This window comes from Chiroxiphia lanceolata, chromosome 8 (assembly GCF_009829145.1).
Source record: "Chiroxiphia lanceolata isolate bChiLan1 chromosome 8, bChiLan1.pri, whole genome shotgun sequence".
NCBI lineage: Eukaryota > Metazoa > Chordata > Aves > Passeriformes > Pipridae > Chiroxiphia > Chiroxiphia lanceolata.
The window spans coordinates 13,990,180-14,017,896 of record NC_045644.1 but is presented as its reverse complement, the minus strand read 5'-3'; the positions used below and the strand labels follow the sequence as shown (position 1 = coordinate 14,017,896).

General features: G+C 40.3%; 1 protein-coding gene across 5 annotated transcripts in view; it reads right to left on the bottom strand.

Annotated features, from left to right (window-relative positions):
* The window catches only part of BTRC (beta-transducin repeat containing E3 ubiquitin protein ligase), a 121,785-nt gene that overhangs the window by 25,476 nt on the left and 68,592 nt on the right, over window positions 1-27,717 (bottom strand). For all 5 annotated transcript variants that reach the window (XM_032694598.1, XM_032694595.1, XM_032694594.1 and 2 more), the window contains one exon: window positions 3,504-3,735. In XM_032694598.1, coding sequence (XP_032550489.1) covers window positions 3,504-3,735 — 232 coding nt within the window. The remainder of the gene's footprint in view (window positions 1-3,503; window positions 3,736-27,717) is intronic.

Genomic DNA, 27,717 nt, shown 5'->3' with positions numbered 1-27,717 from the left:
CAAAGTTAAATACATGTTTTCTTGCTTTTAAAAGAACAGCCTCAAAGACCAGGCCCTGCTTGTGACAGTGAAAGAAAAAGCAGTCAGTGCATTTTAATAGTCACATGCCTGTATTTCTGTAAACCCAAATTGGGTGTGACCAGCTGATTCTGATTAGAGTTCATGACACACAAACGGCCAAACCTTTGTTTTCCTTAACCAAAGGATCTCAAAACTATCTCCCAGTGCACGAAAATGAGAAAATTCAGCATGCCTCCTCCTGCTGTTTTCAAAGAATCCAAATTCAGAATACACTTCGAGTGTGACATTCTGTCCATCATTTTATGCTTCAATCTGTACGTAGAAAAAGCATATGAATGATATCATGCACAACCAGGGAGTGCAGAAAGAGGCCTGACATTTCTTATCTTTACAGATGCAAAATTAGATGTCAACCTGCAAAATAAGAGCTTCAGCAGCCTTTATTATGTATACAATATGGAAAGATATGTACAACCACTATTTAAAATTCTGAAAAAAAATGAGTATTTGTAAATTTAGACTGACTCTACAGCAAACTGTGGAAAGAGAGATACAACATTGAACTTGAACTTGCAAAAATTCCACAATTTGGGAGGGTAGACGTGGAAATCATGTTGCCCTGCTTCTGCAGCCTGACACCTGCAGCTCTGAGCTCTCTCCATTGGGTGGAAATGGCTTATTTCACAGTCTGTGTTGCTTCCAGTGGGCCCACAGACCCACCAGAACGTTTACAAATGCATGCCTGTGTAGCATCCATACTCGTGCCTTTAAGTCAGCAGTGTCACAGCAGGAATTTATTCTATGTGGAGAACAACTGGTGGCTTTAGGAAGCAGGGCTACACTGTACAAACCGGGCACAGTAATCTTCACTCATGTGCCCTTCCTGGTTCATTAGTAGTTGCACTTTAGATCTTGCTGCAACGAGGTGCTGTAACTATTTCCATGTCTGTTAGTCATCCTTTGCCATTGATATTAGACCCTTCACAGCGAAGGAACACTAATGTTTTGGCCTCTCCTCCTCACATTTATGATAAGTGGATGAGCAGAGCTATTTTGGCCTGGCTGCAAACTCAATTTTATTATTTTGTTTCTTAGGAACAGCACAACTCACTGAGACGTATATCTAACAAAGCACTGCTTCCTTAAAAAGACAAAACTCTGCTCAAAGAAGTTTTTGCTAAATGAATGTGAAACACGATTAGCCCTTCAGACCTCCACACCATCAAGAATGTTCCAGTTATTTCACACATGAAATCCTTATCAAAATGACTTTCCTCATAAAAAATGTTAAACAGCTTGAAAATGCTAAGCAGAGGTCTTATTTTTCAGAAAACGAACAAACTTTGTTAAGTACACAGTTAAGCCGTATTTTTCAAACAACCTTAATTCTGTTCAAAGCACTGGGAAAATAATCTTAGCCAACTTTATATTAGTAAAACATGCTCATAATCTAAAACTACCATTAATTCTGGTCATTCTTTGGGACAGTGCTAGGAGGACAGAGATAAGATGCCTCATGATTTTGAAGCAGCTTTATTGTTTTATTCACTCAAGTGGGAGAGCAGGAGAATGAAGGAGTAAAAATGAAACCACAATACCGAACGCTTGGGAATTTCAGAAAGCTAAAATATACTTATAGAGTATATATGTTTTTTATTATATGACTTAATGTAGAATTTTAGGTTCATCACTCCTTCCTAGGCAGTTTCTTACCTTTGCCCCTTCCCATTCTCTTCATTAGAAACCTGCCTATACTCAGGACATCCTGCACAGACTGCAGGATCTGTGCCAGTGTAATTCCTAGCCATTAATTTTCTCCCTTACAGCTATATTCACTAGGACATCTGCATTTGCAAATATGGAAATTGATGCACAAATATTATTTACACACACACTTCCCACAACTATTAAAATACTCACAAATTAGCTGCCTGATTACTATTTATTCTACATTCTGATATAGTAAAATTAGCTGCTTTCTGGGTAACTGTGAATAGACCACTAACAAATATGGTACATATGGACAGTAAATTTTGAATGTCTCTGGAAATATTTATAACATTTGCCCAAAATTTTCAGAAAAAAGCCTGTACGTAGAAATTAGCAAATGCAATGAGATGTGTTGGCTTGCTTTTACGGAGTTTCATGGAGAAAGTCCTGGAAAAATTGTGTATGTCTACTTCTGCTTTAAAAGTGGAGAAACCAATGCACTTTCAAAACACTTTCTATTTTTCTGAAAAAGAACAGCTCCACAAGTTATAATGCTGCTCTAAGTACATGAGATTATGGCCATTGGACTACTAAAAACTAACATAAAGCAGGTACTTAGCATAACTAAGATTTTTTTTTTAATGCTACAACAGCCATTTGATTACTGGGCACAATGAGCTTAAAATCCAATGAGTCTACCTATTTAACTTGATGGCAAAAACTCTTGCAGTGCCTTTATGCTTTGTAGAATTCTCAGTTAAACACAGGTTTTTTCCATCTTTTAACCCTAAAATTTAAATTTTACGTTGAGAACTGCCTTCTGAAGAATAATCAATGACTGGATTGAACAAATTGCCAACAGTTCAGCACTTCTTCAAAGGTATTCATAGAAGAAGCTCTTGGCAAGAAACTCCTCTCTTCAATTAGCTATTTAGAGACAACACTTATAGCACTTCTTGCTCAGGTCCATTCTGCTGAGGACCTATAGCATGGGAATGCTAATCTATTACCTATCTATCTATTTATCATCTAGAGAGGTATGATCTAATAGTTTGAAAAAAAACAGCCAAAGATCCAGGAATTTCTGTCTGGTTCTGAAACTCTATCGCTGTATATGTTTGATCTCCCATCACCTCAGTTTTCCCATCTGTAAAATGGGGCCAATATAAAACTGCATGTATCCTGCTTTATGTGTGCATTCTGTGAGATATGCCCAATGCCACATCTGAGAACAGCTGGGATAATATTTTCAATGGAAAGCACTACAGAGATGTAAAAAATAGAACATTCCAATCTTTTGATCTTATGTCCTCCATTTTCTATTAGCAATAAACTCATAATCAAAGCAATGGATTCAGGAAATTATTTTACAAGGAAAGAGAGACAAAAAAAATCTAAATATGAACGGGGAAAACCTTAGTTGAGCAACCAGGAAGAGTAGTAGTTTTAATTTTAAAAATTTTCGTTATTCATGCATCGTTATGGGCATTATGAGTACAAGTACCTGCCCTGTGGCTTGTGATAACTATTGTAACGATATGTAGATGAGCTATCCCTTGCTCCTAGCCAAACCATGGTGGACTGTGCCTTGAGAGACAGCAGGAATACAAATTAAAATATTGCTAAATTCCATACTGGTATGGAGCCTTTCATTCAAAAGTTATCATTTATTTTGCAAACTGACCCTAGTGGAGACCTCTCCAGCAGGGTAGGCCAGAGTGGAATAGTTTTTTGAAAGACAAAGAGCAAGTTCCCTGTGCCTGCAGAAATACCTGGCAGTGCAGTGATGAAGTCCCGCTGTAACATGGGTTTGAGGTATGAGTTTATATGTCCATGCTGGTAGTGACACATCTGGGAGATGAGGTGCTCCACAAACTCCACCTGGTCAGACTCGGACCACTGTTCAAAATACTTCACGCAGAGTTCCTTCTCCTTCTCATAGCTTGCAGACAACTTTCTTTGCTTGGGCACAATCATACTGGAAGTGCCATTGGCAAGTTTAGTCTGTAAACAGGGAGGAGAGAAACAACCCAAATCACATATATGAAAAGAAACTCAAGCAGTTTTACAGTATTTCAGGGGGAAGACAACAGAAGGAAAAAAGCACTCTGATACACAAAGCTGGCCAGGACCACGTTTCCCATTTGGTGCTGTCAGCTGGAGCGCAGCCGTGGTGAGCCGAGGCCCCCGCAGGACAATGCACCGGCTCATGCCAGAGCTGCACACAAAGGACTCTGGTTAGATGGGAAACCCCGAGCGGCAGCTTAACATAAACACAATTTTATTTATCATGTAGACAGTAAAACATATTTGGATTCCTAATCTACATTTAGTGTTACTTCAAAGCACCAACAGAAAACTGTATTTGTATTCTGGTTTGGTTTTTTTTCCCCTAAAGAATGGATTGCTGCTAAAATTCATAGGGAATGTGTGAAATGGATGAGAAAAAAATTGAATTACACCTCGAGAGCAAAGCCATCAAAAATACACCCTGTTATTTGGTATATACTTCTTTCATAGAATAAAATATTTTCAGCTTTCTGAGCACTGTTAATATCTTGTCAGAAGGAGTCAGCTCAAAGAAGAGTTTCAGGGACAAAACAAAACACTGACGTTTCAATTTACAACTTGATAGCAAGACATAATTCTGCTTTCTAAATGATTTAACTGGAAGAAAAGTGCACATTTTGCATTGCAAGGATATCTTTTGTCCAAGTAAGATTAACTGTTTGCTGGGAAATGAATTTTTGCTATATCGGTCAAATAGTTTTTATTAAATGCTGAAAACATGAGATTTTTTTCTCTTTCATTGCAACAGTTTAACACCAGACAGCATTATAAAAACAGTCAATAATATTACATCATTTTTATTGACAAAATAAATTTAGAGGTTCTTTATTAATTATCAAATAATTAAAAATAAATTGCAGATATCAGAACATATAAAACACTGATGTAGGGATGCTATGTTTCTGTTCTACAATGATAATTCCAAGCATCAACCTCACCAGGAGACTTCATTAAATTTAAAGGAAAAATGAGTCCCTAAATCTCTCTGCAAAGATATCTAATGAATTAAATGAAATGCAAGGATTAACTGATTTTACAGGAAAAGAAAAAAACAACAAAAAAAGCCTCTTTTCAGTAAGTGCCAAAGCAGCAGGCTATTTAGAGACCACAAAATCTAGCTACCAGTACTGGGTTGGGAACGCAGGAATTTCTCATTTCTCGGGAGTAAACAACTCCTGAACTTCAACACTTCTCAAGCCCAACTGCAATCCTGACTTTGGAACACCGAAAACCTCATAATTTGAAAATCTACTCAACCATATATATTTCATTTTCTAGAGAAAATGCACCTAAATAATCTTTTTGACATTTCCAGCAGAGCTGGACAGACCCTTCTCTGATAGAAAAAGACAGTAATTAGCTGTGATTTTTAGCAAGGATTTTTTTCAGTTTCTGGATTATGATTTAAGTTTCTTTGAGAACACAGAACATTGTGATCACATCATCAGTGCTATATACGTCAGACCTATATACGTCTGCCTTTTAATTTGAGAGACTGTGAAGTCTGACTAACACGCTGAGCCTGAGCAGAGTAGACAACTGATGTGCAAAGGCCACAGAGGTGCACCTCCTTTCCTAGGGTGGCACCACGTTCTGGCCTTTCCTTGCCTTCTGAGCTCCTCTCTCCCAGCAGCCTTCAGCTTCCCAGTTACACCTCTAAAACACTGGTTTGGAGTATCAAACAGAAGTTGGAACATCTGCAGAAACAAGTGATGGCTTATGTGTGTACAGATAGATGGATCCCAAGTGAACTCAGGCTTCTTTGATAGGAATAATGAGTAACAGGAGGAGTCCATTGACCAACACTTTTTTAACAGCTCTGGAAGTGAAACTCCAGGTTTATAATGTGGTTCTGCTGAGAAGAACACATTAATACAGTGTTTATGTCCGAACTGGTAGACATGGGAACACTGTATGTTTTAGGTTGATACTTTAGATGCATTATTACAATGCAACTTGAGACCTGCATCCTTGCCTGCTCTGGCTTCTCACCTAAAGGAGTGAGGACGAGCTCAGAGGCAGCCACAGTATGCCCAGCAGGTCCTGTGGTCTATGCAAGCATGGGACCAAGAGGACAGGGCATGCCATGAAACACACCAGTTCCGCAGAGTAGAGACAGATAAACTGACAGGGCTCCCAAATCACTCAAACTACAATTTAGAACAAAATTCCAGAATTTCAATTTGAAGATTCCTGAAAATCCACTGGCAGTTCAGTGAAAAAGGCCTGTTAGCAAAAAAAAAAGCATCAACAAAAACAATGACATCAAGCATCTGTATTATTAAATTGTCTACAGCCTCTCCTGGTACAATAATCAGGCCTCACCTGAAAAACAAAAACCTGTTCCATGTGCCATCCATACTGCTAGGGTAAATATCCATCCAAATGCACTATATACAGTCATGATTTTTATAAGCTTCACTTCCAAATGTGGCAAAGAAGAATAACCACTGGTAGTCCATCATCTGGGAGGAAATTTGTGTATAGCAGAGCAAACTACTAATTTGGAACAGATTAAGCTTTACTGACTCCCTTTTCACAAAGCCCTGTACGTGAGGGTTGAGAGGTACCCCAGCTGGCTCTGGACACCATGACTCATCTGCAGCAACAGTAGAGATGTCCTCCTACAACCGTGATCCTGAGCTCATAAGCTGTGCCAGGAAACCCAGGGGATTGAGTGCCTCAGGTTGGTACTAGCTCAGGGATCTACGTACTATGCTCCACTGCAGTCCGTAATTACAAGACCGTTTCTCCAAATGGCTACATTTAACACAAAGCACATTTGTATGCCCAGTGAAGTAGAAGAGGACTAATATATGAAAGGACTTTAATCTAAATAATGGCTTGCAACTATAGGAAGGTGTAATATTTCAACACAGATACATAAAGACCGGAAAAATCTAGTGTTATGCATATAAAATGAAACAGCTTATGGTATATCTCAGCTGTAACCCATATATGACAACAAAGGTTACTTTTGTTTTTGTTCAGTAGAGGGGACGAAGGAGCCTCCTAAAGCACAGAAAAACAAACACAAGCACAGTTCTCTGATTGTAGTATAGCAATAGTGTTTACCCACCCATATGAGTGGTCACAACTTTTATATATTTTTTAAAAAACTCCATCGTATCCTCTAATCATAGAAGAGGACTTTGTTCAGGCACTTTCCAAAGGGTAGATGAATTTAGGTTACATGTTTCTTAAGGTAAGAAGACAACCCTTAAAAAAAAAAAAAAAAAAGAGAGAGAAGTTGTCTCCTAGAATATCAAGAATGGCTTAAATGACCACTGTACAGTTTGGGATCTTCTGAACCTTCAAGACATCTTCATGCTGAAGCTCTGAAAAGACTGAGAGATTAGACACTACTGCAAATTTCAATTTCTCCCTAGACAAAAGGAAGGATCCTCCCTTCCACGTTCCAGTACCGAAAGGCCATAGTGTGCTTCTCCCCTCCTTCCGGGACTCACTGGGACTACAGGCTCTGACACAGAGAGATGTCCTCCACTACTGCTCTGCAACTGCAGCATTTTACCTCCAACTGTTTGCACCACCCATTGTGGTTAAGTCACTGATCTAGACAGAGCCACCTTAACAGGAATTTGGATGGGTCTTAGTGAAGGGGAGGAAAAAAGAGGACATAATGTTTAATTATAAGAAATGATTGAAATAGGCACAGACATACCCCGGGTGCCTCTGCACTGCAGCAAGCTCTAAACTTGTTATCGTTAATGGTTTAAATTTCACTGTGCTAATCATTTCAGGACACAAGCCTTTCTTGATAATCTAATGAATTATTCCAACATCCTTCAGCAAAAAAAATCCTCCATGACAGCACTAATTACAAGACGTTTTCCCAGTGCTTATGTAAAATATGACAGAGCAGCAGCTTAGGGAATTGCAGAAAACTGCTTCTAATTTCCACTGAGAAACTGACAAACACCTCTCTTTCATCTCTCCCAGCTCTCAAGTAAGATTTAACTTTCTCATTTAGTTAATTACCGAGTGAGGATCATCATTTTCCCGGATCGGAGCGGCACAGAGCCTTTATCGTGTTAACTTGTGAACTTGATCGATGGCTGCTGCTAAAACTTAATAACTTCACCCCCTGGCAAATTGTAAGATAAATATAATAGGAGAAACTCTGACAGTAAAAACCTGCCAGAAATGAGCGCTGTGTTTATGTTTCTTTGCAGGCAGCAAAAAAACAACCGACAGCTTATTACTGGGTGCGTGTTACTTATATTTAAAAGACTCCAGGCAGTTAACTTTCTGCGTACTGTTCAAACTTTACTCAAAAGATAAAAGACACTGGGGAAAAAACCCAAGCAATGGGATGACAAAGAAAGGAACCATGGAGGTGTATGTATGTCCAGGGTCTGGGGCAAGGGGGGAAGATGGAAACTTCACAACGAAAGCAAAGCCACACTTGTCTCTATATCCTCAATATTCTTCAAGATGGACCACATAAAAAATGCCCACAACACATTCAAACATGAAACTAGTTTCACCAGCAGCAAAAGCTTGGGAATTCTGGAGCATGTTAGAAGCACGTGGGAAAAGCAGAGGGATTTAAAAGTACCAGTGCGGCCATGAGATGATTCGGTTTGATGCCCGTAAAAGCCTGCAGAGCAGCCCATAAAGCTGCTCTTAGCCAGAGAACCTCAGCTTGGTTGGTTTTTTCAAAGTTACTGCATGGCCATGGGACTGCTTGCTACTGCCCATGATGAATTACTACTCAATACCACTGACTTAGCAACATAACAAAAATGGTGAAACGGAGCTGAGAATGTATGCCAGGCTTCCATGCTAAAGGGCAGAGCTAGTTATTTGAAAATCCTGTTGGAAGGGTGTTGTTTGCATGGCCTAAAGGCAGTAAGAGCATAATTAAGAGGATACGGATTCAATTTATATGGTTGGCTCCTTCTTTTTTAGGCTTGTAATTACCAAATGCTGCAGAACTGGTTCCCAGACTGCCAAGACTAAGCAAAGAGGAAAGAAGTTCTTTGCAGCTCCTCACTGGCAGCTTCCTATAAAAGAACTCCTTTGCTTTGAGAACTGGGGGTGGTGAGGGGTTGTCTCACCATGAAGAGCAGGATCTCATGAGTTGTAGCACCTGAGACATGAATAGGGCAGCCAGCTCCTCATTCTTCTCCTTTGCAGGATGAATCTGTTTTTCCAGTGTTTGAGTTGACAGCAAGGCTACTATGCTAAGTCATTAAACAACTCACTCCATTTACTTTTATTTTAAAAGCTCAGTTTAGAATCTACCCATTTCTGCCCGCCTTCATCCCACATAACAGCCTCTGTGAGGTTAACCATGGGTTTAGCACATATTTGGACTTACTCGCTCAGTACTGAATTACTTTCCACGCTGCAAAGCTCACTGAAACATTGCAAAACGAACATAACCCAGAAGTAGATGATCATCAATCACATCTGAGAGTCAAAAAGAAAGAACCATGAAAGAAACCACAGCATCTTTACTGTTTGTTTCCAAGAGAAAATTCAAAATACACATACTAAAATTAACAGTGCCCAAAGAACTAGCCATTTCGCCTGTCTGGGGCTTTAGGTTGCTTGTCCACATGTGGTTTCTAATCACACTGTAGAAAAACTTTGATAAGAAAGGATACATCTAGATAAAAGATCACTGGAATTGTGCTGGACACAGCAGGCCAACCTGCTGCACTTCCTGAAATCCTGGGAGGGCAATAGTTTTCAGAGGTACCATCTAAGTACCTATGATACGGTGTCAGCCTGGAGGGCACCTGGCTAAGGATAGATATTACCTCAGATACAGAAGAAAGGGAGAAAGCTGGCTTTGTTTAGGGCCAGAAAAAGCTGCAGAGACCAGAGAAGTAACATGCTGAGTCTCTCTAGGCACTGGGGAGAGAGGACTGAGCTATGGGCACTTGCACATGGGCTATTCAAAGAGCAGCAATAATACCTTGCTGGAGAAGCTGCTGCTCTCCCACACTGCTACACAGTAAACAGCAACAGGGAGAGGAGATTAAAAAACTATTCTTTTAAGCTAATACTTAATGTTTCAGACAAACTAATAAAGTTTAATTGTCTGGAATCTCATAGCTCTTACTGTAAACTTTCCTTTGATATAGGTCTCCCACCTAGATTTTAAGTGTTGACAAAAAGCTCCAAAATAAAATTTCTCTGATGTCAGCAATGGATGTGAATTGGGAGTCCCTCTCCTCCTCCTCCCTTATCTCCACGTTGTCTTTGCAAATAACAAGCACTGATGAGAAATCTGCTTGCATCAGCACAGCACTGGCATATGTTACTTCCCCAAACTACGATCCCTGACCAAATGCATATCTAGACATATGGGGGGGGGGGTAGGGCAAACACCATCACTCTTAAAGAGCTACATTTCAGAGCATACCTTTTACTGGCTGTGAAATGATCATATACAAATTTCAAAGCAGATCCTCCAGTAACAACAAATCACTTCCAGTGGAAACCACTAAGGGAAATGCCTTCTTCCTCGGAATGGCTACCAGAACCAGAGTTGAACTGCTGGGACGATTATGTGTTATTGCTGTTAATGGAGGGAAGGAATATGCACATTATAACTTGGAGAACCAGTCTACTAAAATCATCAGGTAATGGCCAGTAGCAGCAAAGGGCTCATTTACGGCAGGGAAAGGTGTAAGTAAGCTATGCTCTAAGCAGCAGTTTCATAGTTTTCTGGAACAGTTGCTTCTGCTTTTAAAACATTCAAGCATGATCTACTGCCTGAGTGAAGTTACTCTTTATGGGTCTTACTGTTGATTTTCTTCTTGCTTCAAGTGTTCCCTTAATTCAGAGAGAAAAGCAGCCAGGAACAGGTAGTGGACTCAAGTGATTCAAAACATGGCTGAACAGTGAAGACTAGTACCACTGGGAACAACACACAAATAGATGGAAAGAATGACCGAAAAGACCTGTTATATGCTCTCAATAACACTATTGAGATTTTCAAATCACTTGGTTCTGCCTGTGTAAAGCTTTTGTCATCAGGAAATACAAGCCCTCCAAGACAGTTTACCCAGTATTATTTTCTATGAGTTTTTTCCTTGGAGATGCATTTTGCTACCAACAACAGAGGGCACAAGCACATCAAACTACCTGGCTAAGGCAACATGAGTGATTCAGAACTGGAAGTTGTGAATATATATGCTGGATATCATACACCATTTCCCAGCTACAGGAGTATTACATATTCCAGGGATACTGGAGAGATGCAACAAACAAAACCCAGCAGCATTCTGAAGAACCTCAAGATTCATGTATGTGGCTTGCTCTCATTGCAAATGTACTCCTTGGATCTGCCAGCAGAGTTGGCTACATGAGCACTCCCTAACCTATTTCAGTCAAAATAAGCTTGTTAGCAAAGACCTGCTATTTAAACTGTCTACTCTAAAACATCTCATCTTAACTGAAAGCAGGTTTGCAGTTTTGCTGACAGATCCTGGAGGGCAGCAACCTGCAGCAGCCAGGCAAAGGCTGAGTGGTATTCTTTTCCACCAGTACAGCTAGATCTAGTAAGAGGACATCTCATCAGCTCACACTGGCTGATACCAATATTACTGCTGTTAGCAGCCACCACAGAGATAGCTGAAATAGGACAAATCCATTAAATATTCTTGTACAGTGTTAAGTCAAAGCTGGTCAGTGGGCTGCATACAAAATCTTTGACAGAGTTCACCCTGTAGCCTCCTGTAACACCTACAAGATTATCCAATAACCCTCACTCACTAATGAGCATTGTCTTGTCAAGATGAGTTGTTCTGCCAACCTTTCAGTCAAATGTTACATTACTGGCAAACTGGGTTGCTTCCCATTGAAGACCCCTAAGATTGCTAAAGAAGTTGGATGTGTTTGGCCTGGAGAAGACTGGGGGCTATCTACTAGCCTAAGGGAGGTTACAGAGGAAAGTGAGACAGAATTTTTTCAGAAAAGTGTGTAACAACAGGAACAGGGGCAACAGGAACAAGCTATAGTAAGCAAACTCTGGACATTAAAAGGAAGACTTTCAAAATACGAGTGGGCAAGATTCTGAGCAAAATGGAATGGTTGTGAAGGTAATCCTCCACTGAGTAGGCAGGAGGACTGAAGACCTCCAGAAGTCCGTGCTACCTAAAGTTTCGATGACTTTATATCTTAAGATTGTGTTGGTCCATTCTTTCATTGGTGTCTGGCAAGAGATTCATGACCTGAGGAACAGATTCCAAAAGTACAAGGTAAGGACATTCTTTAATGAATTCTCTATCTTCAGAAATTGCATTATGTTGGGATAGGCCAAACACTGTTGATAATGTGAAAGTACATAACAGAGGTAAGGCAGAAAATAGTATCCTCTGCAACAAGTGACCAGCTCTAACCATAACAGTGCTTCAGGAAGGCATATTCAGATTGACAGCTGAGCAGACTTTGTCCCTATCAGCTGACACTCAAACTGCACAATTTGGAAGCCCAAGTCACAGACTACCGCACCGGGTATTCCTCCTTGGTTCAGTGTTACACTGCCAATAATATTTCAAAAAAATCCCTCAAACTACATAAGGGAGGGAGCTTTCCAGTATTCCTCTTTCTATAGTAGACTCAATAAAAGTGGAATTGTTTGAATATAGCATATAAGCAATATAAAACCCCCAGTAAACTGGGGCAAAACAGGACTGCTAAACTCACTTGGTCCTTCAACATGCTGTATTTTCCAAATATTGTTCTTTCACTCAAAGGCATGATTCTGCTATTCCTTTTAGTGAGTTTATTAATAAACAGTGCAAATAGTATCAACTCACCCACATTTCCCTTTCTACAAATACAAGCCAAGTTTTCTTTTCTTTCTTTTCATCCCATTTCTGAGAGTTACTTTCCCATCATATCAAGAATGTAATCAATGTGGAGGACATGATATGAGAAATTTCTCCCTCCTCATGCACTGATGCATCTCATTGTAAATTTATCTAATAATCACCAAACCTTTCTATAACTTCCACTATAATAATTGGCTAAACATAAGAACCAATTACGTGGTGAGTAAAGCAGCTTCTCCTTCCAACAGTTTTAAATGTATTCCCTTTCAAATATCATTAGGTCTTCTATTGTGAGAATTGTCCTCCTTCGAGAAAGGAAAGGACTATTCAACTTATCATTGAATGCTATTTGTTGAACACCTCTGTGATACTTCTCACTTGTTTTCTGTATTTTCAGGTAGCTCACAATAGCCTGTATTAAATCTAATAATAGTATACTTGCAAACACATTACTTGCATTTTCTCATCTAGTAAGAGCAATTGGGATCACACCTGGAAAAACTATATGTAACCTTCTGCAACAAAACAAAATTAAACGTCAAGAGAAGTCAAACGCTTCCTACCACAGACCAAACTCTCAGATGCACCACTGACAGCCTGTTTCTCCGATCGAGGGGTTAGAGCTCCCTCTAGCACTCTCCAAACAGAAGAGCCATAGATGCCAAGCTGTGACTACCTGACCTCACCCAAGGCAGTACTGAACGGTGTTGTTAGTAACTTTTATTTAATTTACGTTTTGTAGTCACATGAGGAATTAAGAACACATCCACTAGTTTATCTGAAATTCAAGAGAACCAAGTGTCATGAGAAATTCCCTGTATAACCGATTAAAATACTGAGATTGCTATAATTAACTGATTCTATTTTAAAATGTAATTTAGGACAAGCTGAAGCATTATCATGTCAGCTGTGCGTACAATGTGAGATGTAGCAAGAAATTAAATGAAAAAGTTGTTGAAAATTTTCAATTTTCATGGTATAAAGAAGTCTTGCTACTTCACCCCCGCCTTTCAGCTGACAAACATCCCAACAACATTTGACTGCAGTTGTGAATTACGTGTTTCTATTTAAGCATTAAATATTGAGTAACGCCGCTTAGTAGAACTGAAAAGGTGTAACTCTGCTGAGTTCTGCACAACACTGAAGACAGAGAAACATCTCATGCCAGAAAAAGTGTCAGCTCTTTTTAATCATAGGTTATTACTTATTAATTCTTGATAAACTGAAAGCTGGAAGTACAATGCAAAAATGAGAAAGGAAGATGGGAGCCAAGTCTTTCAAGTTTTACTCCTAACTCTCTGCCTTCCTGTGCTGCCATAGGCAAGTCCACTCCATTTCACAAGCCTATCAGTTAATAGATGTATCCTAACACACTTCACACAGAGACAAAGCACTGCTTGATGCTGGGAATGGCTTTGGAGGCCTCTGCACCAAAGTGCTTGAGTAGGGCAATGTCACAAGGTGACACCACATCACATAAGTGTAAACTTCACCTCAAGCACCAGCAAACAAATCTGTCACTTAAAACCAAAACAAACCAGACTTGTTACTAAAGGCATGGTCTCGACTTAGCCAATTAGAAAAAATACAGCTGTACTAAGTGTTTCCACAGCTTTCCAAAGCTGAATCAAAAGTTGAATGTTGTTAAGAAAAAATTTCACCTGAAGTCTTCTCACACTGAGACATAGGACCCAGATATCACTCCAAATCTATAAGACATGTCAGTAACATCGCTCCCTCCCGAAGATAAGCACCCTAGGGAGGGTTGTGCTTTATTTCAAGTTCCTTTACTCATCACAGCAATTTTGACGTGTGTAACCACCAGGGGACTTCTGAACACTGCCTGACTTCAGAAGTTGTGATTTTAATATTAGCATGTGACAGAGATGAGGAAATACAATAGGATGTGCTAGGCTATCCACAGCTACGTTTTATGGCTCTCACAAGTCCAGTAAGAAAGACTAGAAGTAACCAGACCCGAGTAGATGACAGAAGCACCTGACCAAACTTCCCAACATCGCTCGCCGATGTCCCTCAGTCCATCTGACAGCTGTCCTTGCCATTTTGGGCCCGAACTCTGTACACAGTCCTGCTGCTGCACCCAAATCCTGACACACAGACCCTCCTCCTGCCATATAGATGGCATCCAAGGCCATTCCTCTTATCCCCTTAAGAGGGACGTGGAGGAAAAGTGCTGGCAACAACTTCCCTCTTCCACACTCTCTCGCATGTGGTGTAAGAGGATTACAGTCTGGTATTGACCTGTCCAGCAGCAATGAAAGGACATCTGAAGAGAAAGCAACACCTCTGCAGTTGCAGATTGTTAGTGATGCTGGCAGCCTTCAGTTGCGTGCCTCTCAGGCTGACACTGCAGTCCACCTGTTCTCCCCACACCTCCACATAGCTGTGGCTTGGATCCAGTGAGAGAGAGGTAAGAAGTTGTGCTGACCGAACTGCAGTAAGACGTCATCAGCAGTTTCCCCCCCACGCATGCCCAAATAGTAAACTTTTGAGATCTCTGATCACTTTTGTATATTAGAAGCAATATATCTCCCATCCTCTTTTAGGGAAACAGCCTTGCAGCCTTGTTTTTGTGTCTTTGTTACTTCCACACTGTGTAACTTGATGAGGTCCTTGGTGTTATCTTAGGAGAGAAAGGAAGGCATCAGCTAGGCGAAATGTAGCCCTTCTCATGCAAAGATTACATACTCTAAGTGGTGGCTTAGTTTCTGGGTGTATTCGGAGACCTAAAATTGTAAGGTAGATGTTCTGTATATGTAAAACTCCGGCCAAAGCAGGTAGTCTAGCAGTGGAGCTTACTGGAACTAATGAATTCAATACTGACCCTGTTCTGAGCAGAAGTTGAACCTCCTGAGGTCTTTTCCAACCTAAGTGTTTCCAAATCATGTCAAAGCTCATATATAACTTGCCAAGCTTTTGGAAAGAAAAGGTCATTCAGATTTTTCTGAATAACTATAACTTTTTCTGAATAACTATAACTTAAGCCACGTTATAGTTATCTGATGTTGATGCAGTTCATTTATCATAAGCAAAATCTGAAACTATTTTTAAAAGATGCTGTATAGAGAATTTTTTATAAGACTTTCCAACTCTAGGGTTCACAAACCTTTGCTATTGTATCACTTGTTGCAGCAACCAAATACCAGGTTCTTCAAGTACTGCAGATAGAACTGCTCTGGCTTGACAATTTGAGAGCGTTGCAGTATTCAAGGGACCTGTTCAGATATCCAATCTTCACTCACATATTCAAAATTTTTTCAAAACTGTCAATATTGTTATGATGCATGTGTTTTTAAGAACTTCATCTGATTCTCTCCACAAATCATTAAATTCCAAACTTATCTTCACTTGTGACTGAACCAGTCTCAAAACTCAGGTCTCAAACAATGAATTAATTGACTGTGAAGTCCAATCATCTGTAATCTCCTAATCAAATCTTGAAATACCCCCATTACAACCCACCTCCGAACTGTTTGAGATTACAAATTATGCCACTGAACAGGGCTGACAGATCTAAATAACATGGCAGGAGAACAACCTGATTCAGCTCTGTAGTTCACACAATTTTGTAAATCGAGGTGACTTGAAAGAAAACAACAAATGCACATAATCGGCATAATTAAGCAACATTTTTATGACCTACAATCAATACCTATAAGGAAGGTTTACTTGTCAGAGTTCTCTTTGCTGAGAAATTACAAGTCTTAGTTAATTAACAATCTAATTTTTTGTAGTATAGTTAAGTGTTTTTCACTTTTATTTTCTTCTAAATGAATGTTAGTCTAAACACAAAAGCTATTCTTTAATGTTGATAGAAGGGGGTCAGAATAAACGCCGTTGAAATATTTTAATCATCATGTATTTTAACTAATTCTCAGTTTGTTGTCACTGTTATAAGGGTTTCATTTTGTGCTGAGAGCAACAGGAGTTTCTCACACTTTAAGGCTATGAGAAGACAGTTAAATCTGAACCTGTGCACACTGTATAGGACAGACCTATCATATTTCACAATTCAGGGCACTATAAAGGCAAGTTTGCCTGTTGGACATAGGACCCATACAGCCTGGCTACCTGAGCTGAACAGATAAGGACTACTGGCCTGTCAAGATTCACCATTATAGTAAAATAAGTAATTGCTGCTACTTTGAATACTACTTTCAGGACCGTGAGAGCAACTACTTGGTTGCTCATTTTAATTTTCCTCAACAGTAAGGCTCAGCACCGTCTACAGTGAGTACTGCTGTCTCCCACCAAGCTGCCGCCTTAACTAAGCCATCGGTTACAAGCAACAAGGGACTGCCTGCCTGCCTTGCTGAAGTATCTTAGGTATGAGCTTCCACAGGCAGGACTAATTCAAATCTATTTTGTAAATTACAGATTGTGTTAAATATACATGAAGGAAAATATGGAACAGTTGCTTTTACTGCACAACATGAGTTATTTCCTATTCCAGGTTCCCTCCGAGAAAACTATAAATTCTATAATCTGCCAATTAGTGGCAGTGACTACTGGTGATTCCGTATTCCAGTCAAACAGTAGTATTGCTGAGTACTGTAAAGGGCAGAACAATGTTCCAGGAGAACTAAGGGACCATGATACCTGACCATAACAAGTTGGAGGATGCAGTGATTTGCCCAAGCTTCCTCTTCTTTTCAGAAAAAATGCAGGTTGTGTCACTACTTTAAATAACAATTAAACCATAAGCTTTGCATCAGTCAGAAGAATTAGATCTTTACATGTATGTAAGACTGTCAGTAGCTGAAGTACAGTTTAAGGCAATATTTGACAATTTCCGTCTAAGAGAGAGTGATCAGAAAAGTAACATGAATAAATCCTCCTAGAAAACAAACTCCTCAACCACAAATGCTCAAACATCTTCACAGTTTTTCTTCTATTTCTTAAATTATGCCACTCCTCAAGGACAATTTAATTTGTCCTAATAAAACAAAGAGGATATGACAGCTCTCTAAAATATATGGGGATAAACATCAAAAAGGGAACAAGAACTACTGAAACAAAAGGAATAAACAACTCAAGAACCAGTGGTATAATCTCTCTATGAATAAACTAGCTTGGAAACTGGGGAGAGGATTTCCAGTCATTAGAATAATTTGGTTCTGGAAACATCTGCTAATGGAAATAGAGTGGAAAAAAAGACTGCAGATCAGCCCCTAACTGGTTGTAAGATGAAACATCCATAAGCTCACTAAAGGGACAAATAGTATCTGCAAGACAAGAGACTGGAACCTCTGAGGAACCTGTGAAGTCCCAGACCGGTAGAATCATTAAGATTAGAAAAGCCCTCCAAGATCATCCAGTCCTACTGTTAACCTAACATTGCCCAAGTCCACACTAAACCATGTCCCTAAATGCGACATGTACACACCTTTTAAATACCTCCCAGGTCTGTACTCAACTTTCCTGGGCAGCCTGTCCCAATGCTCCCTAACCCTTTGGCGAAAGAAATTCTCCTAATAACCAATGTAAACCTTCCCTGGCACAACTTGATGTTACTTCCTCTTGTCCTATCGCTTGTTACTTGGAGAAGAGGCTGACACCCACCTCACTACAACCTCATTTCAGGTAGTTGTAGAGAGCAATAAAGTCTCCCCTTGAACCTCCTCCAGGCTAAACACCCCCAGCTCCCTCAGATGCTCCTCATATATGTATGACTTGTGCTCCAGATCCTTCATCAGCTTTGCTGCCCTTCTCTGGACTTGCTCCAGCACCTCAATGTCCTTCTTGTACGGAGGGGCCCGAAAATGAACATGGGATGTGAAGTGCAGCCTCACCAGTGCCAGGTACACGGGGACAATCACTGCCCTGGTCCTGTTGGCTTAACCATTTCTAATACAAGTCAGGACGCCATTGGCCTCCTTGCCCACCTGGGCACACACTGGGTCAATTCAGTCAGTGTCAACCAGTACCCCCAGGTCCTTTTTTTGCTGGGCCACTTTTCCAGCCACTTTTCCCCCAGCCTGTGGTGCTGCAGGGGGTTGCTGTGACCCAAGTGCAGGACCTGGCACTTCACTTTATTGAACCTCATACACTGGCCTCGGCCCATCAATCCCACCTGTCCCCACCCCTCGCCGAGCCTTCCTACCCTGCAGCAGATCAGCACTACACCCAAGTTAGTGTTGTCTGTGAACTTTCTGAGGGTGCACTCCAGTCCCTCATCCAGATCATCGATAAAAGATACTAAACAGAACTGGTCCCAATATTGAGCCCTGCGGAACACCACCAGTAACTGGCCACCAGCTGAATTCAATTCCATTCACCAGCCACTCTTTGGGCATAGCCAGTTTCTCCAGGAGACTGCTGTGGGCAGTGGTTGTCAAAGGCTTCACTAAAGTCTAGTAGACCAACCCACAGCCTTTCCCTCATCACAGAGGATCACGTTGGTCAAGCAAGACTTGCCTTTCATAAACCCATGCGGACTGGGCCTGATCACTTGGTTGTCCTGTATGTGTCCACCCATGATAGCACTCAAGACAATCTGCACCATGACCCTTCCCTGGCACCAAGGTCAGATTGACAGGCCTGTGGTTCCCTGGATCCTCCTTCCAGCCTTTCTTGTATAACAAACAGGAAAATGTCTTGTTCTGCAAGAGGACAATTCAACCTCTTATAGCTCAGAGTATACTTTTTAGAAGGCACAGATGTAACTTGTGATGGCAAACTGAGCAACTGACTTTCAATGAGTAGAGAAACATTGATGGGACTGTGGACTTCACTCTGTTAAATATACAAATGTGGAGGCTTCATTCCTCTCTCATGAATGACTGGAAGAGCTGTTCAATTTTCAGTTGGTAGGTCCCACTGAGCTTGAGCATACCTGAGATTTATGAAATGTACAACCTACAGCTTTCCACTACGTGCTAAAGAGCCAAGTTTGCACATGACATACAGGAACCACTAGTATTTCTGGTGTGGTTTTATCCATTGGTCTCACCTCCAGGAGACTCACAGGTAACTTCAGACTGCCCACGAGGCCATATTCGTTATGTCTGTAGCTGGTTTTCACAGGATATGCCTCGCGGTCTCCACCAATAAATGTATTACCCGGGAATAGAGAATATCTCTTTTCATACCTTCACTGTCTCCAGGTAAACCCTCACAGTATCTGTGGCAAATCTTTAAGCTCTTCATTCATGTGATGTTTTGATGTTAGAAGAAGATGTGATCCAGATGTGAGTAACACAAATGACCTTAGAGTCCCTGCACTTTTTGCTGGAGGAGTTACTTTCAAGTCATTTACCACTGATTGGGAAGATCAGGCTGTGATCTGCTGGGCAGCAAGCTGTTTTAACAATGAACTCCATTGTCTCCAGGGACAATTGTCTACTGTTTTCACAATAAGAAAAAGTTACATGGCTGATTTCAACATGGTTGCTTGTATCTTGTGTCTTTAACTGACCAGTCATCTGATTACAGATTGCAATGGGTATCTGCCATTCTTGGGACTGCAAAGAGGGAAAAGTCAGACAGGTGCCAGCTGGAGCCTGGTATCACTCCAAATCAACTCTTATGACCATCAGGATCAAAACCTGTCCTGCCAGTCAACACTAATTTAGTTTGAGAGAAAGAAGATGGAGACAAGTGTCTCACCCCCAGACAATTTGAGTCACCTGAGGTCCCACATAAGATGAAGAGATTTTTAGCTCAGTATCAGAAAACTCTGAAGGAAAATGTGTTTCCACCCGAGGACAGGATCTGAAGCCTGTTGATCTGGTTTTTCATCTTAGAAGGGATTCTACATGCCAGCACTTGATCCAAAGAGGTTACTAGGGTGATAAATGTTCAGAAATAAAGGTAATTACGTATTTGGAAGTAAATTGAGGGCAAGACATCAAGTTCTCCAATGAGAACTGTTTTATTCTAATAAACATTTTTGTAGGATATGAGACTGCCAACTCAACAGTACTGCTCCCATTTTCCAACTGATAACTTATCTATGCAATGTATAAATTCACATTTCTCTTACCACACCTTCATGGGAACTACAAGATATATTGTAGGAACTAGTACTTCAATGTATGTATTAATTTCATTAGTACAGCTAAGATTTTATAATCTCTTTAAAGACGAATTACATTCTGTAACAGTTTATAAGTAACTGTTTAGCATTAAACCCTTAAGGTGAACTTACAAAATTATTGTTTTAAATAAACTTCCTCCTTGTGTTTTAATATTATTAACAAAAGAAGTTAATGTACTTACATTTTACAGATCAGATACCACGTTTCATTATCCAAGAAACAAAATTACATATCACATGTTGACTCATAGTGTGCATATGAGAAGGGGGCAGTTAAATTCAAGTGAAAGCTCTGAATGTTCCAAACTTTAAAGTGTTTCACCTATAATAAATACTACTGCATTAAGCAGAGAAGGATTTCTGGGGAAGAGTAATACTGATTATACATCTAGAAAAAACTTAAAAAACCTTTAGATATGAGATTTGCTATTACTTTTCAAACACACAAAAATCAAATTAAATTGAGTCTGCAAATTACAGCCCAGTTTAACAAAGTTTTGCTTAGAAAATAAAAAAAGAGTGAGAGAAATTGTAAAGAAAATGTTGTTGGTGTTGTTTCAACAGCTAGTAGACAGTTTGCTAGCCCTCACAGAGAAAAGAAAGAAATGTATACTTGGATTGAGTAAAATATAGATAGTTTACCTAGAGATAAGAACTTTCTAACATGTAATGCAAAGAGGATTGGTTTTGGCTTCACTAACAGTATTCAGGAAGGCTTTCAGTGTGCTGGACAATGCATATGTATTCTAGGAAGGGTACAGGTATAGGACCAAGTCCAGCACTCTGCTGGGACCACTGGGAACTTTGTTACTTAAACACAGCCTGGTGTGCGCTTCATTTCTTGAGAGCTTGTTTCTAAAAATGTGTTTACTGGGGGCTCTTTGAAAGCTACAGAGTAGGGTAAAAGAGAGGGAGGCGTTCTAGGAAAATTTCTTTCTGTATAGGTTCTAGTTACTTAACTATTTTCTTTATCTAGGCTGGCTTGTTTATACACCATGCCCTGCAGCAGCATGTCCTGCAGCACAGGGATTCTGGGTAGCTTCCTCAAAGATGAAAGCTACCACTCTCCAGAGAGGAGTCTTAGCTGGGTAAGAATCTCTTTAGATCACACCCAACATGCTGTAACCTCCTCAGAGCACACCTAACATTGTCTGAGAACCCGGTTGTGCATCAAAGCCTTTGTGGCGGCCTCAGGTCATCACTAGCAAGACAGAAGTAGATATACTGCTCTATGGGGTTCCCTTTCATGTCAGTCCTGAAGTTCAGAAAGTTACATTCATACAAGAAGAATTTCAAAGGGATTTTGATGAAGAGGCGACGGTTATTGAACTCGTGATTAAAACTGGTGGGAGTCCAGCAAGTGAGCATGTACCTACATAAAGCAGATGACTGCACTGTCAGTAGAGCTACAGGAAACTTTTACTCCTGGCTCTCTGCAGGTTCCCATCGGAGTGGGTAAGATGCCCCTTTTCTCCTGAGATCCTATGCAGCTGCCTCGCAGGTGTTGCAGAGTTATGCCCCAGTTCCCCAGGCTGACTGAGCCTCAGGAAGAAGGCACTAAGTAGAAACACTCTACACACAGCTCTCCTGATACTGAAAGATGGCAGAGAAAAACTTCAAGGAGATAAAAAAAGGTGAAGAAAAACACCTCAGAGGATGACCTTTCCCTCAGTGTGCTGTCCTCCAGTTTCAAAGCAGCTCTCAAATGAAGGCCCCAAAACAGGGAGAACCATGCGTCGGGGTGAAAACAGAGAGGCAGGAAATCTGCACAGAGAAAATGCAGAATATAGGCAATGGAATGGGAAAGACATGTGAAATGTTTTAAATTAAATTAATTGAAAATAGGATAAAAAAAAAGTCAACCCATAACCCAGAAATTCTAGCACTGATAAAAACATCGAGTTGCAAAATCCAACCAGGAGCTAGAATGAAATTACTGTATTAGGTTAAAAAAAGAATTAAGATTAGCTCTATGTTCATTTTAACATATATGTAAAGATTTACAATCCCAAGGCTGCCTATTAATTCACAAGTGGCATATTTACACTATTTATGATATTATACCCCATGTTGGGACATCCCATTACAGAGTCACGGTAGTAGCTCCATACTTAAACTGGATTCTGCAACACATTGCATCTTTCCAGTCATTCTCCTGCAGTATGATTACTTTTGGGCAAGAATTTACCACCTCGTTTCCACCCACAAGGGAATGTCTTTGGGAGCTGACAAACGGATTTAAGCAGCTGTGAAATGATTTACTGGGTCTTGAGTTTTATTAAAGTAGAACGAAAGGCTTTGAGAGCTTTCAGTGTTTTATAAAAACCACGAAGAATGTTTGGCTTAATAAGTGTCCACTTTTTCTTACACTTTTCCTCTTGCCTCCCATAAGGATTGTATTTGACTGCAATTTGACTGCAGCCATTGGCAAGTGCATCTTTCCCAAGATGCATGTCTAATACAGCTTTTTGAAAATGTAGATGGACCTGGGGAGAGAGATGCCACAGCAACAGAGCCCAAGTCAACATTAAGTGTATATAAACAAAAATACTGCTTAAGTACATAACATGCTTCTACTGACACCATGTTTCCAGATTCCCAAACCTCTAATGAGGAAATGTTAAGCAGCATTATCCTTTTACAGATCAAAGAACTGAGATGAAAAAACAGAATATGACAAAGACAAAAGACATCTCAAAATCTAGATTCATAATTCCTAATCTGATATTCCTCCTGCGAGGCCTCGTTGCTTACTATAAATAAACTACTTCCTCTTTAGATCTCAGTTGGTAAAGTAACTTTTGAACTTCTCTACAAAAAAAGGGATGCTTGCCTCAAGAAACACTGGAAGGATTAATTAATGTTTGTGAAGCATTCAAACTGCAGGGGAAACCCCCAGGAGGAAGTCTGTATTTCCATATTCTGACCAGGACTTGAAAGGCATGCAATAAATACAGCCTGGGGCACAGAACAAGAAATACAAATAAAATAAAATATTGAACAGCTGTTTGCTAAGTGAATACTTTTCCTCCCACATACCAACTTTTATTCCCGCCTCAGGCTGCAGGGAGTGGAGGGCAATCAGACTGAGGCCAAAACAAAATTTTACTTCCAAGGGTTAAACAGTGGCAAAGTTATAAAAAATTGAAACTGCTTACTGTAGTATTTTGAACTTTCGTATTTTGTAGGAATGATGTATCCTCTTTCCCCCTGACTCCTCTTTAAAAATCAGGGGCTTTGGATGAGTTAGATGATATCTACATAGCTTTTTACAGCCTGAAAGAGGTTAGCTTTCTAAATCACAGACCTTTTGTACTATCTAAACCAGTCCATATTTCTAATATAATTATGAGTGGGGCTTGCAGTTCTGCCTGTAAAGGTTGTCTAATATTTTCCTCTGTAAGAAACAAAGATGGTGAGATCTGCCTAGAACTAAACCCCAAAGGAACCAACCTCATCCACAGCAGCTTTCCTTTCTAGCACATCTGTTTACTGCTACCTACCTAAAGTAAGCAATGCAAAGTTGACAGTGGGTGTGAGCTTACAACTCACACAAACAGCCTGTACAGTTTGCTGGATGCAGAGCGCTGATTTTTGCCTTTTCTTGCAAACTGACAAGATTTCACTTGCTTTTCAGTATCAGAAAGTGGAATACCTAAAAGTGAAGGAGCCTGTGTACCAATTAGAAAACTGAAAGAAAGGACACTGTGCACAGTGACAGAGCTTCACTCTTCTACCATGACAACTTCTTTGGAAATTATGGGGAAGGAGAATTGCCTGAAAAAACACAATGCAGAGAGTAAAAAAGTAAGAACAGGAACTGTGGTAACTGGAAGTAGCTGGGTTCCCAATGCAAACATTATTTCATAATACTTCCCAGAAATTGCTCCCTAATATCACTTTTCCCCCCACATTATTTTTCCCCTTCACAAAAATAAAGATTTTCCTAAGACTGGTATTCAGATCTGACAGTCCTTAATTCCAGTGTCTGTTTTTAGAGTGTACTTGAGAAGACTGTGATTTTCTCAAATCATTAGGAAAAAAAAATCAAGTCAACCTTAGCAATTAGAGCAGTCAAATCTTTTAAATTATAATTTCCTGTTGGTAAGAGAATAAACTGAAATATACCGGGGCAAAAAAAACCCATCCACAGAAAAATAACACAAAAAGGAGCATTAGGAAATCAATGCAGTATTTGATCTCTCCTCTTTTTTTGCTGCTGAAAGCCACATGGCACATATAGTATTTTTAACTGAGGAGTCTTGTTACAAATATATGCTGAGGAATCTTATTTCAAACATATACTAAATAAGGAGAGGAGTATTAAAAAAGGCAGTCCCTTACTCTAATTTTATCCATCTCCCTCCTCTTCTTTCCTTGTTGTAGTGAAACTTTAACACCAAACCCTGTCTCTCTCTCTTATTTTTGTAAACAGTGATCAACATTTTCCTAAATGACCCTCAAAACGACCTACTTTGAAACTACTCATTAGTAACAGCCACGTTTGCAATATTAACCTGGATGTGGCTGTTTATTAAGATCTTTTAAGGGGTTTAGAATGAAGACACACTGCCAGTGTACAGGGAGCACAGAAGGGGTAATTTAAAACCCATGTTTTTCCTCCCCCTCACCGAAAACATGCCCAGTATTGTGCAGCTGTGCTGCCAGCTTCATCACTCCCTCCATCTCCACTCTTGCTAATTAAAAGGTTGATCACAGAACAATGCTCTTCTCATTAATTTCGGCTTTCTGATTGGGCAGGATTCCCGCTCGCTCCGCCTGATCTTTTCCACACTGCTGAAGTTAATGTGACAGGAGCCCGAAGATGGATTACCCGCTGCCATATTGCCCATCACCTCCAATCAGCAGCTATCGGGGTAAACTGATTGTTCTAATTTGCTCTCATTATTTTTACAATATCAGGAGAAAATAACGCACACAGCTCACTGTCAAAGCCGTGAAAATCAGCCATTAGTTAAACCCAGACACTGAGTGGCTTTATTAGAAGCACTGCAGTTTATTGATTCAGCTTCGGTAAACTAAGATAATACCTGTCCTCTTTAAATACACTTCTTTAGGTGTATTTATGTTGCAAGAAAATATGTATTAGGATACTTTTGGAAACGCTCACTGTCTCAGCCTGTTATCTTAAGATGCTGGCAGAAATAAAGATTAAGAACAATGGAAGCTTGACTTCCACAGAATGAAGGGCAAAATATGCAGCATTATCCTCATGGCAGCTTGCCTGCATGTCTCAGCTACTATTTTACAGTTTAAAAAAATCGTCTCAGGACTAGTATGACAGGTGAATATGTAAACACACTCCAAAATTGCACAAAATATGGTACCACCATAAAGACAAACATGGTGCAGGTGTAATTGTATGAGCTGTATGTACAAGGCTGACAGTTTAGGTTTGGGGGTTTGTTTTTTATTTGGTTTTATTTGCTAAGCCGAAGAACCGGCATAGCACAGCATCAAAACACAGAGACTGAGAGCAGGAGCTCCAAATGACAAGGGTAACTGTTTTGTATGGGTGGGAACTATTTTCCCCCCGCATAGAGGCATTATGCTGCCACAACTTGAGAAACGAGAGCAGAAATGTCAATCCACACTGAAGTCTCACAAGACCCCAGAGCTAAGAAATGAATAAAGTATTGTTTCTGGTATGAAGTCAGGCATTTTTACACCGCAGCAGTGTTAAGAACTACATTGAAAATCCTGGACCTCTGACTGTCCCTATGCTGTATAAAGGGACCTACTTTATTCTGCCTGCTGCCTATCTGCATCTTAGCAAAGGGAAATGCTAAATAGAGGGATTAACAGAAATATGATACCTTAAATCTTGCTAAACATAAACCTTAAACTGGTGTCTACAATGCTGTAACTCGCAATGTGCTCTAAGAGTGACAGCCAGAGTGCAGCAGACTGATTTTACTTTTAAATAATATCTAAATTAGATTAGTTCTTTGTGTAGATCTGCATGAACCAGAGGGGACATTCATCATTGTGCCAAAAAGTTAAATTCACTGGGGTACGCTCAAAGTGAATGGTTCTAGACCTACGTTTTATCTCTCACACACATCATCAGGATGCTGTGCCAATACACATGAAGCCAGCTAGGAGCTGCAAGAAAGACGAGAGAGTAACTGGATACCAGAAAAGGTCTAATTTTTCCCTTTGTAGATTATGAATTGCTTGGGACAGGACATGTGGCTTCTGTCTAGTAAGCACAGAGCATCCCTTTCAATACTTGAGCTTCTTTTTTAATATTTAAACGGCTTAAATGTAAGGAAGGATATTCTCCTCCCTCCCCCTCCAAACCAGATGTAATTCTAATTACCCCTCCTCCTCCTGCTGTAATTTAAAATGATACAATTTTCATTACTGCTTTTTAATATTTTAAATCTTCATCAGCTAGCGCCTTGCTTTTGGGGGTCGATTTTTACTCCCTCCTAGAAAAGCCACCTCATAGCTTTGTTTGGTATTTCTTTTGACCCTTGCTAATGGTTTTCTCTTGGAGGGGCATGCCACGCTTTTCCTCTTAAAATTCCTGCACTGAAAGACTGCACCACACCACACTCCACAAAACGTGCTGATGGCACAAATTACAAGCCCCCAGCCGAACACTCCAGCCCCCACCATTCGGGCAGATTTATGTGGGCTCTTGCCGACGTTATTACAAGTCAGAGTTTATTGGGAAATTGTTACATTATGCGGAGTGTCTAACAAATTGCTTATGCTGCTATAATTGGATTACAACAGCCGCTTGCTCCCACCGGTAAGATTAGGCAAGTAGGACTCCTGCCGATCTCTGAGCGTTAGCAGTAATTTTATTTGCCTTGCCTCTCTCTTTCCTAACAACATGCCTCTTTCCCTGCCAGCTGTCTGCTGAAAAGGCACAGGCTTGTTCCTTGGCCCTAACAATGCAATTACAGCCCTGCAGATCGCACTGTTTGTGCATTAAGTACAGAGCCAAAACGAGGCGAATTGATCGTTTGACTTTTGGAGGAGCCATGTGATCTCTGCGTGCGGGTGATCCGG